The sequence below is a fragment of the Lynx rufus genome, unplaced genomic scaffold, assembly GCF_022079265.1.
Source record: "Lynx rufus isolate CCGP_SWC_20201006 ecotype Redwood Valley unplaced genomic scaffold, mLynRuf1.p SCAF_3, whole genome shotgun sequence".
In the NCBI taxonomy this organism is placed as follows: domain Eukaryota; kingdom Metazoa; phylum Chordata; class Mammalia; order Carnivora; family Felidae; genus Lynx; species Lynx rufus.
Genome location: NW_025814845.1, coordinates 201238530 through 201251298, shown reverse-complemented (window position 1 = coordinate 201251298; position 12769 = coordinate 201238530). Strand labels below are relative to the sequence as shown.

Below are 12769 nucleotides of genomic sequence, written 5' to 3'. Positions count from 1 at the left end.
TGTGCCCCGCTCCCTACGCTCCCCCGGCCTCCTCCCCGACGGGCGCCCTGCTGTCTTACAGCTCCGAGGTGCCCAGCGCTCAGGCGACCTCTCCTGCCCCCAGCCAGCGCCTCTGTGTGGTCAGTGGCCTCCCTGAGTGCGCAGAAGGGGCCGCTTCATTCTGTGCACTCAGCCACCGAGGGTGGGACGGGCTTATCTCCCTAAGGTTTTTGAACGTTAAGAGAGTTTTCCCACCAGTCCGACGTGGAATGGGTACCTCACTCCCTCTCCTGGTCGCACCCCGCCCCTGCCGGTCAGAGCAGGGCCAGCTGGTGGCACCGTTCGCCTGGAAGGCTGTCCGAGCGGGACGCTTATGTGAGCGTGGAGACACCGCAGGAGGGGTCAGGGGAGTGTGGCAACATTTGCAAAGCCGGCGCGAAGGACGAAGGGTCTGTGAAGCCTAAACACCACCTACCCGGCCAACTTTCCCCTCCAGCACCTCGCGAGCTCTGTGGGGTCAGTTCTTCCGAGAGCAAGATCCCACTCTTTCCCACTTAAACAACAATTTAAGTTGGGGGCGTCCGGGTGGCTCAGTCGGTTCAGCGTCCGACTGGCTCGGGTCACGATCTCATGCTTCAGGAGTTCGAGCCCCGCATCGGGAGCCTGGAATCTGTGTCAGATTCTGTGTCTCCCTCTCTCTCTGCCTCTCCCCCACTCACACTCTGTGCATGTCTCTCTCTCTCAAAAATAAAAATAATAAGTAAACCAACAGTTTAACTTCAAATTGGAAACGAAGTTTGCCGAGTGTGTTCAGTGACCCGGCAGATAGGTTCGCGGGCCTCCCCGCGGTGACACAGGTGTCACAGGCGCCCGCACACGGCCTCGCACGCGAACGCTGGTGACCACGCGGGGAGGCGTTCTGACGCTGCCTCGTCTCAAGCGCTCGTTTTTCTAGGTGAGCGTTAGCGTTAAAGTGCTGAGACTCGGTATTCGTGTACTTAGGACTCAAGTGGTGTCTGAGCTGGCCGTCACCTGTGTGGTGCCGCGGACGCGGGCTTTCAGGGATGGAAACACGAATTGTAAAAAGCCGAAACCCCCCTCCTGTTACGAGAATTAACGGGAAGAGTAGCCTCGTGAGTTGAAGAGAAATGTGCTCTGACGGCAGACCGTTTAGGCGCCCCTGACCCTCTTAATCGCGCCGGCCCTCGTGGGCATGTCGGTTCTCTCCTTGCCATGGACTGTCAGGCCTCCGCGTGCTGTGGAAGCTCCCAGTGCACCTCCCCCCCCCCCCACCCCTGCCTCAGATCCGAAGCTGCTGTGGAAGCTCCCAGTGCTCCTCCCCCCCCACCCCCGCCTCAGATCCGAAGCTGCCGTGGAAGCTCCCAGCCGCTCCTCCCCTCCCCACCCCTGCCTCAGATCCGAAGCTGCTGTGGAAGCTCCCAGTGCTCCTCCCCCCCCCACCCCTGCCTCAGATCCGAAGCTGCCGTGGAAGCTCCCAGCCGCTCCTCCCCTCCCCACCCCTGCCTCAGATCCGAAGCTGCTGTGGAAGCTCCCAGTGCTCCTCCCCCCCCCCCACCCCCGCCTCAGATCCGAAGCTGCCGTGGAAGCTCCCAGCCGCTCCTCCCCCCCCACCCCCGCCTCAGATCCGAAGCTGCTGTGGAAGCTCCCAGTGCTCCTCCCCCCCCACCCCCGCCTCAGATCCGAAGCTGCTGTGGAAGCTCCCAGTGCTCCTCCCCCCCCCACCCCTGCCTCAGATCCGAAGCTGCCGTGGAAGCTCCCAGCCGCTCCTCCCCTCCCCACCCCTGCCTCAGATCCGAAGCTGCTGTGGAAGCTCCCAGTGCTCCTCCCCCCCCACCCCCGCCTCAGATCCGAAGCTGCTGTGGAAGCTCCCAGTGCTCCTCCCCCCCCCACCCCCGCCTCAGATCCGAAGCTGCTGTGGAAGCTCCCAGTGCTCCTCCCCTCCCCACCCCTGCCTCAGATCCGAAGCTGCTGTGGAAGCTCCCAGTGCTCCTCCCCCCCCCACCCCTGCCTCAGATCCGAAGCTGCTGTGGAAGCTCCCAGTGCTCCTCCCCTCCCCACCCCTGCCTCAGATCCGAAGCTGCTGTGGAAGCTCCCAGTGCTCCTCCCCCCCCCACCCCTGCCTCAGATCCAAAGCTGCTGTGGAAGCTCCCAGTGCTCCTCCCTCCCCCACCCCTGCCTCAGATCTGAAGCTACTGTGGAAGCTCCGAGTGCTCCTCCCCCCCCCCCCCCAACCCCTGCCTCAGATCCGAAGCTGCCTTGGAATCTCCCAGGGCTCTTCACCCCCCACCCCTGCCTCAGATCCAAAGCTGCTGTGGAAGCTCCTAGCCGCTCCTCTCTCCCCCCCACCCCCCACCCCACCCCTGCCTCAGATTGGAAGCTGCACCAGTCAGATGGGCCAGATCGCCATCGTCTCCTTTCAAAGCTCCAGCCCCAAAGTCATCGAGTGCTTCAACGTGGAGTCTCGGACGCTGTGCATGGTGTTCATCCCTGCGGAGCCCGGGGCCGCGGCCGGGAGGGCGCCGGGCGTGCCCACCATCTGCCTGGGCACTGAGGAGGGGAGGTGAGGCCCGCGTGCCACTCCGTGACGAGGAGCCGGACGGTCACCTGCTCCACCTGTTGGGTGACACTGCGTGGCGAGAGTGGCTGGGGTCGCTGACCTTTGACACGACCAGCAAGTGCGCCCGTGCAGCCTGGCGCTTCCCCTGACGTGTTTCTTCTTATCCCTGATTTCAAAAGTACCTTTCTCTTCATGTTTTGGAAAAAACACGGCCAGAGTCTGTGCTGTAAACATATTGAACACAGACACCTTTTAAAGGAAAGTTAACATGGTTTTCCTGATACGAAGTTTTAAGATAGATTGAAAGAAGTAATTTTTTAAAATCTGTGTAACCCAAACTTTCTCCTTTAAAATGAAGCGAAGGGGGCTGAGAGGCAGCAGCGTTTCTGCCCAGGGCGGGAGGAGGCGGGAAGGGCTGGGGCGTCACGAGCACTTTGTGATGAGATGAGGCTGCCCTTCCTTCCCGAGCAAATGCACTGACAAGGTTTGCGTTCTTCTCTCGAAGCATCTCCATTTACAAGAGCAGCCAAGGCTCCAAGAAGGTGCGTCTGCAGCACTTCTTTACCCCGGACAAGTCCACGGTCATGAGCCTTGCCTGCGCAGCCCAGAGCCTGTATGCCGGCCTGGTCAACGGGGCCGTGGCTGTCTACCAGAAGGCGGAAGGTAATTGCGTCTGCTCTGTGCGTGCGTCTGCGCGGCCGGTCTCGTGGCTGTGTCCGGGGGTTTGCTGTGGACTGAGCTGTGTGCTTCTGGGTCACGTCCCCCGCCAGCGCTTACCCCCACCTGTCCCGGGCACGTGACTTCCCAGCCCCGAAAGGAGCACCCCAGCCGCACAGGCGGGAAGCTGTTTCAGAGGACGGTCTCCTGGTGACCCCTTAGCAGGCCGCCAAGTACCTTCCTCTGTGTGCGTCTGTCTCCCCGCAGCCACGATTCTGTCCCCCGGCCCCGCAAGGCTCTCTTACCCGGGGGAGGGGGGGCACCGCAGGCCACCCGGGTGAGCGGCTACGCGAGGTTGTCACCAGCCCACCAGCCCGGCCGTCGTCCCTCCTCCTCAGGCTCCTTCTCTTGTCACAGGCTTGGCTGAGCATTCCAGTGGCTTCTGGTGACAGCAGAGGGGCCGGTGGGCGTCTCTTCCCCGGGGCCCCCGGGCTGCAGCTCTCAGAGGCAGAGGCAGGGGGCCTTGTGTCCACACCTGCTCCTGCCAGTTCTGATCTGACGGACTGTCGCCCCTTTGCGGAAGCTCTTGTCCTCAGGGGCTCCTCCTCACCTCACCCCTGGCCGGCGGGCCTCCCTGCACCTCTCGTCCGGGGGTTACACGGACACGTGGGATTGCCGTGCCGGGGCCTCAGCGCTGAGACGTCGTGTCTTGGCTGGCTCGGCGCCATAGCAGATGCCACAGAGCGGGGCCTGAGCAGGGTGTGGCAGCGGGTCCCTGGGGAGAGTCGCTTTCTGCTGTGGAGGGCGCCTCCCCACCGCGGGACAGGGTCCTCACGCGGCAGACGGAGCACGCGCTCTGGGGCGCCCCCTTCTTGCAAGGGCGCTGATCCCGTCACGGGGCCCCACCTGACACGGTACGTGCGAGCGCTCAGCGCCCTACCTACCCTTCCTCTGCCCAGTCTGGGCGGTTTGCACATCCTGCCTGGTTTCCACGGCAACTGGGCAGCCCCGTGTCCAGTTGGGTCCCCGACGAGGAAAAGTAAAATGGCAAATTTATCGGAAGGGTTGAGTGAGGGAAGCCAAGGGCTGAGGCCCCTTAAGGAATGGGGGTTGCCTGGCCCCCCTGGGTCCTTTCTGTTCCTGATACCTGCCTGCCTGCCTGAGGTCCACCCCGGGAACCCCCACCCTGGCTCCTGCCCTCCTGTGGTCCACCCTGGGGATGCCCCCCCCCCACCGGCACCTGCCCACCTGTGGTCCACCCCGGAACCCACCCCCACCCCCGCCCCGGCTCCTGCCCGCCTGTGGTCCACCCTGGGAACACCCCCCCCCCCCAGCTCCTGCCCACCTGTGGTCCACCCCGGGAACCCACCCCCGCCCCCGCCCCGGCTCCTGCCCACCTGTGGTCCACCCCGGAGCCCACCCCCACCCCCGCCCCGGCTCCTGCCCGCCTGTGGTCCACCTCGGGAACCCACCCCTGCCCGGCTCCTGCCCACCTATGGTCCACCCTGGGAACACCCCCCCCCCCCAGCTCCTGCCCACCTGTGGTCCACCTCGGGAACCCACCCCCACCCCCGCCCCGGCTCCTGCCCGCCTGTGGTCCACCCCGGGAACCCCCCCCCGCCCCGGCTCCTGCCCACCTGTGGTCCACCCTGGGAACACCCCCCCCCCAGCTCCTGCCCACCTGTGGTCCACCCCGGGAACCCACCCCCACCCCCGCCCCGGCTCCTGCCCGCCTGTGGTCCACCTCGGGAACCCACCCCCACCCCCACCCCCAGCTCCTGCCCACCTGTGGTCCACCCTGGGAACCCACCCCCACCCCTGCCCCGGCTCCTGCCCGCCTATGGTCCACCCTGGGAACCCACCCCCACCCCTGCCCCGGCTCCTGCCCGCCTGTGGTCCACCCTGGGAACACCCCCCCCCCCAGCTCCTGCCCACCTGTGGTCCACCTCGGGAACCCACCCCCACCCCCCGCCCCGGCTCCTGCCCGCCTGTGGTCCACCCCGGGAACCCCCCCCGCCCCGGCTCCTGCCCACCTGTGGTCCACCCTGGGAACACCCCCCCCCCCCCGGCTCCTGCCCACCTGTGGTCCACCCCGGGAACCCACCCCCACCCCCCGCCCCGGCTCCTGCCCGCCTGTGGTCCACCCTGGGAACCCACCCCCACCCCTGCCCCGGCTCCTGCCCGCCTATGGTCCACCCTGGGAACCCACCCCCACCCCTGCCCCGGCTCCTGCCCGCCTGTGGTCCACCCTGGGAACACCCCCCCCCCCAGCTCCTGCCCACCTGTGGTCCACCTCGGGAACCCACCCCCACCCCCGCCCCGGCTCCTGCCCGCCTGTGGTCCACCCCGGGAACCCCCCCCCGCCCCGGCTCCTGCCCACCTGTGGTCCACCCTGGGAACACCCCCCCCCCCAGCTCCTGCCCACCTGTGGTCCACCCCGGGAACCCACCCCCACCCCCCGCCCCGGCTCCTGCCCGCCTGTGGTCCACCTCGGGAACCCACCCCCACCCCCCCCCCCAGCTCCTGCCCACCTGTGGTCCACCCTGGGAACCCACCCCCACCCCTGCCCCGGCTCCTGCCCGCCTATGGTCCACCCTGGGAACCCACCCCCACCCCTGCCCCGGCTCCTGCCCGCCTATGGTCCACCCTGGGAACCCACCCCCACCCCCGCCCCGGCTCCTGCCCGCCTGTGGTCCACCCTGGGAACACCCCCCCCCAGCTCCTGCCCACCTGTGGTCCACCCTGGGAACCCACCCCCACCCCTGCCCCGGCTCCTGCCCACCTGTGGTCCACCCTGGGAACTCACCCCCACCCCCGCCCCGGCTCCTGCCCGCCTGTGGTCCACCTCGGGAACCCCCCCTCCCCCGGCTCTGTACTGGGGTCAGTCACCCTCTCAGGGACAGTCTGAGCGTTGGCTGGTTCAGGGGACCCTGAGCCGGTCACCAGCGGCTGCAGATGGGCACAGGTCCTGCTCCTCACGTCCGGGGGGCGAACAGAACAGTACCCAGAGGTGAACATAGCTCTCAGGGCACCCAGAGAGCGCTGGGGGGTGCCGGGGTCGGAGTCGTGTGCGGGAAGGCCGTGGAGCCAGCCTGCAGGCACCCGTCCTGTGGAGCTCAGCCAGGGGGCCGGGGAAGGGCACAGGCTAGAAAGGGCGGGGAGCAGGGGTCTGCGCCCCTCCTGAGGGCGGCCGAGGGCCATTAGCGGGCTTGTCTGTCCTTGTCTGACCTGTCTCCTACGTTACAAGCAGTAGGTAGGATCTGCTCATTTTCTATGGCCGAGTGATATTCCGTTGTATGTATGGCGCATCTCTGTCCATTCACACGTTGGGGGACACTTGGATCTTCTCCGTGTCTTGGCGATTGTAAATAATGCCGTGTGAACGTGGGGCGGACAGGCCTTTTCAAATTACTGTTCGCGTGTCCTTCGGGTAAGAGCCCAGAGGTGGGGCAGCTGGGTCGTAGAGTAGTTCTGTTTCTCATCTCCTGCGGAGCCTCCACACTGTCGTCCAGAGCGGCCGCACCAGTTTGCATTCCCACCAGCTGTGCACGAGGGTCCCCCTTTCGCCGCATCCTCGCCAACACCTGTTGTTTCTCGTGTCTTTGATGATGTCATTCTGACAAGTGTGGAGCGATGGCCCACTGTGCTTTCACTCCACTTCTCTGATGATGTGTGGTGCTGACCGCAAGTTCACGTACCTGTCCGCCGTCTGAATGTCTTCTTTGGAGAGGTGTCTCTTCCCCACCGTCGTGTTCTCTGAGGGGCGACGATGTGCCTAGCCGGAGGGGGAAAGGCAGCTTCTCCGCCAGGCACTGCTGCAAGCATCTGACTTTTCAGGGCGTTCGGAATCTGGAATGTTCTGTAGGAAATTTCCAGATTTTTAAGTGTGGGTTCAAAATGTCATTGGCACGGGTTTGCACCCAGCTGTGGTTGGACAGCCCGGTTGAGGACCCAGGTCTGGAGGGAAGACTGCAGAAAGAGGCTGTCCCCGGACAGGTGGCGTGTCAGCTGGAGCTGAGGCCCGCATCCCAGGGACCGACATTGTGCCCTCCCATGGCCCTCAGAGGATTTTGTGCACGGGATCTGTAGAAGGAGTGACTTAGGTGGTCGGAAAACAAAGTTCAATCGTTAGAAGCTAGTCCCAAACCAAAATAACTTGACAGCAGCAGGCGTCTTGATTTGGAGGACGTGGCCACATCGGGGGGCAGGCCCCGTGGGGCAGGGGCAGCAGGGGTCCACAGCCCTGCTCTCTCAGTGCCGTGCGAGTGTTGGGGAGAATCGCATCTCAGCTCGGAGCCTCTGTGATCCCATCGAAAGTGGAGACTGCGGGGTCTCAAAGGGCTCTGAGTCCCGGATGAGAAGGCCTGTGTGCTTCTGTGTGTATGTATGTGCATGTGTGACTGCTAGTGAGCGTGTGCTTGTGTGTGCACGCGTGTGTAACCGCGCGATGATACTCCGGGTCCAGTGCGGATTTTACAAATGATTTTACAGGTCATTGTCCCCTGGAACCAGTAATTGTCCTGCAACATCTTTTGGCTTAATTGTAGCATAAAAGCATCTCCATTTAAGTTGAATTATAACTTGAAAGTGTGCCATGGAATTCAGAACCTGCCTGGTTGCCTCCTGGTGGTTGCACAACCTCAGCTAAAGTTATTCATAAAGAGGGATTGGATTAAAAGGTTCAGTGCTTCAGATCTAGAACACAGAAGCCGGAACTTGGTTCGGAACCAAGACTGTGCCCTCGTCCCTGAGCAAAGCTCTGTTTTGATTAGGAAGTCAGAGGCACTGGTGGATGAACCATTAAATGCTTTCAGGCATAGGGGCGCCTGGGTGGCTCAGTCAGTTAAGCGTCTGACTTCAGCTCAGGTCACGATCTCACGGTTCGTGGGTTCGAGCCCCGCGTTGGGCTCTGTGCTGACAGCTCGGAGCCTGGAGCTGCTTGGGATTCTGTGTCTCCCTCTCTCTCTGCCCTTCCCCCACTTGTGCTCTGTTTCTCTCGTCTCTCAAAAATAAATAAATGTAAAAAACAATTTTTTAAAGATGTTTTTAGGCATGATGGCTTAATTAGTGGTTGCTTTGAAAATTGAAAAATTTATTCTAAATTTTCACAGGACAATTATGTAGTCACGTTGAAAACGTGTGTCTAGTCTTGCTTTACATGTTTTTTACCGCTCTCCAAGTTGTTTGTTGACTCTACTTCATGTGAAGTATGACAGACCTCATCCTTAGATCCTTGAAAGTATTTGCAAAGCGACGTATTTCATCAGGGCCTGTGCTTCAGGACCAGAGCGAGCGAAAGCCTCTGCTCCCAGTTCTGACTTACTGTTCTAATGCAGGGAAGATACGGTCCATCCTGATGATACAGGATGCGTATCGAGGGAAAGCTCAAAAGAGCGAGCAGGTAGCGGAGGTGCGGACGTTGGCCCGCACCGTGTGGGTGTGGACCCTCCTCCTGACGACGGGGTCATTTCGTGTATTGGCGTTGTAGATGACAGGGCGTATGAGACACCCGGGCGCCGGGCACCTTGCTGAGCTGATCGATCACCTCGTCATGCCTCACACTGTCACGGCCACCTCGCGGGCCGTTTGTGCGGGAGACACGCCAGGTGGCCCGGCTGGGGTCACGCGCACTCCGGGCTCTGCCACCGTGCTGAGTTGCCTCGTGGAAATGGTGCTCGTGGAACTCTGGACGCCCAGCACCAAGTGTGAACGTCACGGTTACCGATGATATTTTGCCTGTTACTTAAAATGAGCTGGGATCCTGTCCCTACTCCCTGTGTACAGATAACTGAATTTGAAAGTAAAATTTTTGTTTTTCAAGATGGATCCTGGAGTCCCGAACCTCAGACAGTGATAAAACTAGGCGTGCTACCAGTTAGAAGTCTCGTAATGACGGAGGACACGTTATGGGCAGCTTCGGGAGGTCAAGTTTTTACGATCAGCGCCGAGACCCACACAATAGAGGTAAGCCCCTTGAGTGCGTGGCACAGAAGAGACGCATCTTAGAGCTGGCCCCAGTTAGCCTCCGATGCTGGCGGTCAGAGGGCCTCTGGCCTGTAGCTGATGCTGGCAGCCTCTTGCATGTGGCCCTGCACGGAGAGAAAATTCCTCCTAGATTTGGGAGGGAAATCTGGGAAAGACCAGATTAAGTAGATAACTCAGCTAACCGTCCTCTAGCCACGCGCCCATGAAAGAACTGTTGCTTGTTTATCTGCTAACGACCACAAACACGTTACTTTAAAAAACGTGCTCGGTACGAACATAATAGAGAGTCTTCAAGGACATGGACAGACTTGACATTTGATCGAAGTGGCCTTTTCCAATCAGTGCAGTCCGTGGGTTATTCAACAAAGGATCAGGAGACAACGGGCCATGTGGAAATGTGGAGCCGTGCCTCTGGCCCCGAGCCTTTCCCCTTGTAAACTTTACAGATGGAGGTAATTTTAAAAACATAAACAAAATCATAAACTTAGATAGAAAGCAGTACAATGTTCTCATTACTTTGTAGCGGGAGAGATTTTCCAAGCATGACACATACCTAGAAGTTGCCATAATAAAAAAAATAAATTTGGTGCGGTTTTAGAACATTTTCTGTGCACATTTAATAAGTGTGTGTTTGTATAGAAACTTCTGTAACTGAAAATGAAGAAAATATATGCCACATCTGTGGCTGAGAGGTAATGTTCTTATTAAAGAGAATTCTTATTAACTTTAAGAGAAAGAAGCCAAGCTAGTAAAAAATGTTCAGAGGACATAAGGCAGCTTAGACAAAAATACGAATAGGGCACTAAACTAAGAATCGTGCAGCGCACAGGTATGTGTTCGTACACCCGGCCGGTGTACTCACACACGTGTTTACCCGTACGTACAGGCGTACGTGCGTTAGCCTCATCTCTAGAAAGCGCTTATTGTGACAAGGAGCCATTTTTCAAATGGGCGAAAGGTGAAACGTTCTCACTTTCCAGCGTTGGCGAGCTGTGGGCACGTCGTGGCTGGTCCCGGGTAAGTCCAGGGCTCCGGGACTCAGCCAGTGGAGGGAGGCCGCGGTGCGGCGTCTCCGGAAGGCAATCCCGCGTTGGCGTCTGGCATTCAAAGAGCTCAGTCCTTTTCCTGGCAATGCCACCGCTAGACGTTTGCTCCTTACATAAGCTCATGCGTGTGTGGGTGAGGTCACGTATCGCCGCGTTGTGTGATACCACGAATAATTGAAAATACCCAACGAGCACCAGTGGGGGAACTAGGTAAATAACGTCATACCTGGCAGTGGCAGGAGAGAATGAGCGGGCAGCGCTGACAGGTGTTCAGTTAAGCGGAGGAGGGGCAGGTTGCAGAGTGTTGTTGTGTGAACATACACGTACAGAGGGTGCCTGCAGAGCGCTTTATGTATTACCTGTTGTTAGCAGTTGCTTAACACGTGCACATGTGTGTACTTTCGGAGACACACAAAAAGCTGTCCTAAGCAGGGTAGCAGGGATGAGAGAGAGAAAGAATTTTACTTATTATACCTTTGAATTTTTTGCCCATTTTATATATTTCTTTTTTTATTAAAAGTTGCACGTACCTAATTATTTTCTGTCTACACGTGACCGTCTCTCGCTTCTACTCTAAATGAACTCAGATAGCAAAGGTTTTTTGTTTTTTTTTCCGCCAATGAAACAAATCCTGTCACAGATAAAAATTCCTCTGAGCATCACACCCAAGGTGGTAGAGAAAGGAATCTGTTCAGGGGAGGGTCCCCGTCATCCCCGTGAGGGCCCTGAGGGCATTTTGGAATGACTGTTGCCAATCTCCACAAACTCGTGATCAACTTTAGTCATCATGGACTTCCAAAGATATTTGTCTAGACTCTCCTTAGGAAGGGTCACCGGTTCAGCCAGGACAGGGGCTTGAAGACATTTTGCCAGCACTCATTGAGACACATTTCAAGACGTTCGTGAAACCTGTTCATGGACACGCTTGGTGGCAGATTCCGTAACGTCAGAAGGTGGACCGTAAGCCTCCCGCCCGTTGTAGGAGCTCCTTCACGTCACAGAGCGTGGGCTGACCGCGGTCAGAGTAACACCGAGTCCACGCGGGCCTGGGTGGACGGTGTTAGACTGCGCCAGACCCCCGAGGGCGGCATAGGACAGCAGGCCTTCGGGAAGTCACCAGGTGCCGCACCTGGACGCGCCGGGTCCCAGACGGGCTCGAGGTCGATGCACTTTCCGTTGGACCACAACTAGCTTCTCTGTGGCTTGTCCTTGATGTGCCAGTCCAGCGTCCTGCAAGACCCCACCTCCTGCAGGTGGCAGAAAGTCAGCCCGCGGTGGCTCTGGCCGCGCCAGGCAGCTGGCAGGAAAGAGCGGAATCGTGGCTTTGATGCCAGGGACACACAGGGCAGGACAGAAACGCTGGGTTATTTCTGCCCGAGAGCCCTATGCCGCCGGCTGTCCCAGCTGAGCAGAATTCCTGGAAGGAGACGACGTAGAGCCTGTGAGGAGGGAGGCCCATCACGTGCGAGAAAGGTCGGGGGAGCCTGAGAGCCTGGTGGGAAGAGAGGGCGGCACAGGTGGGGTCGGAAGGGACCTCACGTTCATTACGGATGAGCTTAGGGCTATTCCTCGGTCCCTGTGAGCATCGCAGACGGCCGCCAGGGTGGGAGGTGTCCCACGACAGCAGCCACGTCTGGCCGGGGCAGGGCTACCACCACGCTGGGTGGATGGTGAGCCACCGATGTCAGGAAGTCCGTGCTCTCTGGAGGCCGGTTTGCCGGCCCCTCTGAAGGGGGTGCTGCTGGAGACCGCGCACGTGGGCGGGGGGCCCACAGGACCCGCAGGCCTGCAGGACGAGCTGGTTCTGGGAGGACAGGCCACCGGCCGCGAAGTGCAGGAGACACGTCAGCGGGCAGTCACGGACAGCGTGCACCAGCAGCACCGGAGATGTGCCCGCGGCATCTTGGGAGCACGTCAAGGCCGCGTGTGACGTGACTCGGGACGGAAAGGAGGACAAACTGCAGTGAATGGATAAAGTAACTTGCCGAAAAGCAGTGGAAAAAAGGGGGTGTGGAGCATCGGTGGGCCCTCGGAACATTCTGGAAATGCTAGTTCTGGGCCCCACCCTCAGCCTGCTGAATTAGAAACCGGGATTGAGGGCCAGCAACCTGTGCTACCTTGTCTTTCCTGGAGTGTCCGCAGCAAGGACAGAACGTGGCTTTGCTCCTTGATTCCCGAGCTTCTGTAACATGCACGACCCTCCCCCCGGATGTGCCTTCCTCCCCCAGGGAGTAGTGACCACCATGTCATGAGCCCAAGAGGAGCAGCCGGGGAAGGCGGGCAGTTCAGCGGGCTCTACACAGCCCCCCCTGCGCTTAGACTTTTGGGACCAGCCCTTGAGTCAGAGAAGTACCACCTGTTTCCCGTGTGGCTCGGCCTCCAGTGTTTCCATCTGGAGGACCGTGTGGGGTTTGGTCTGCCCTGAGGACCCCGTGTCTTCACACGGAGTCTCCAGGCTCACACCCCTCCTCCAGACCTAGCAGACGACACCGCCAGCTGCCCAGTGCTGGCCCATCCGCGCTGG

General features: G+C 60.0%; 1 protein-coding gene across 1 annotated transcript in view; it reads left to right on the top strand.

The window, feature by feature from the left end:
* The window catches only part of ARHGEF10 (Rho guanine nucleotide exchange factor 10), a 92016-nt gene that overhangs the window by 66068 nt on the left and 13179 nt on the right, over positions 1-12769 (top strand). Inside the window, exons 24-26 of the mRNA XM_047092012.1 lie at positions 2370-2560; positions 3063-3220; positions 9036-9178. Coding sequence (XP_046947968.1) covers positions 2370-2560; positions 3063-3220; positions 9036-9178 — 492 coding nt within the window. The remainder of the gene's footprint in view (positions 1-2369; positions 2561-3062; positions 3221-9035; positions 9179-12769) is intronic.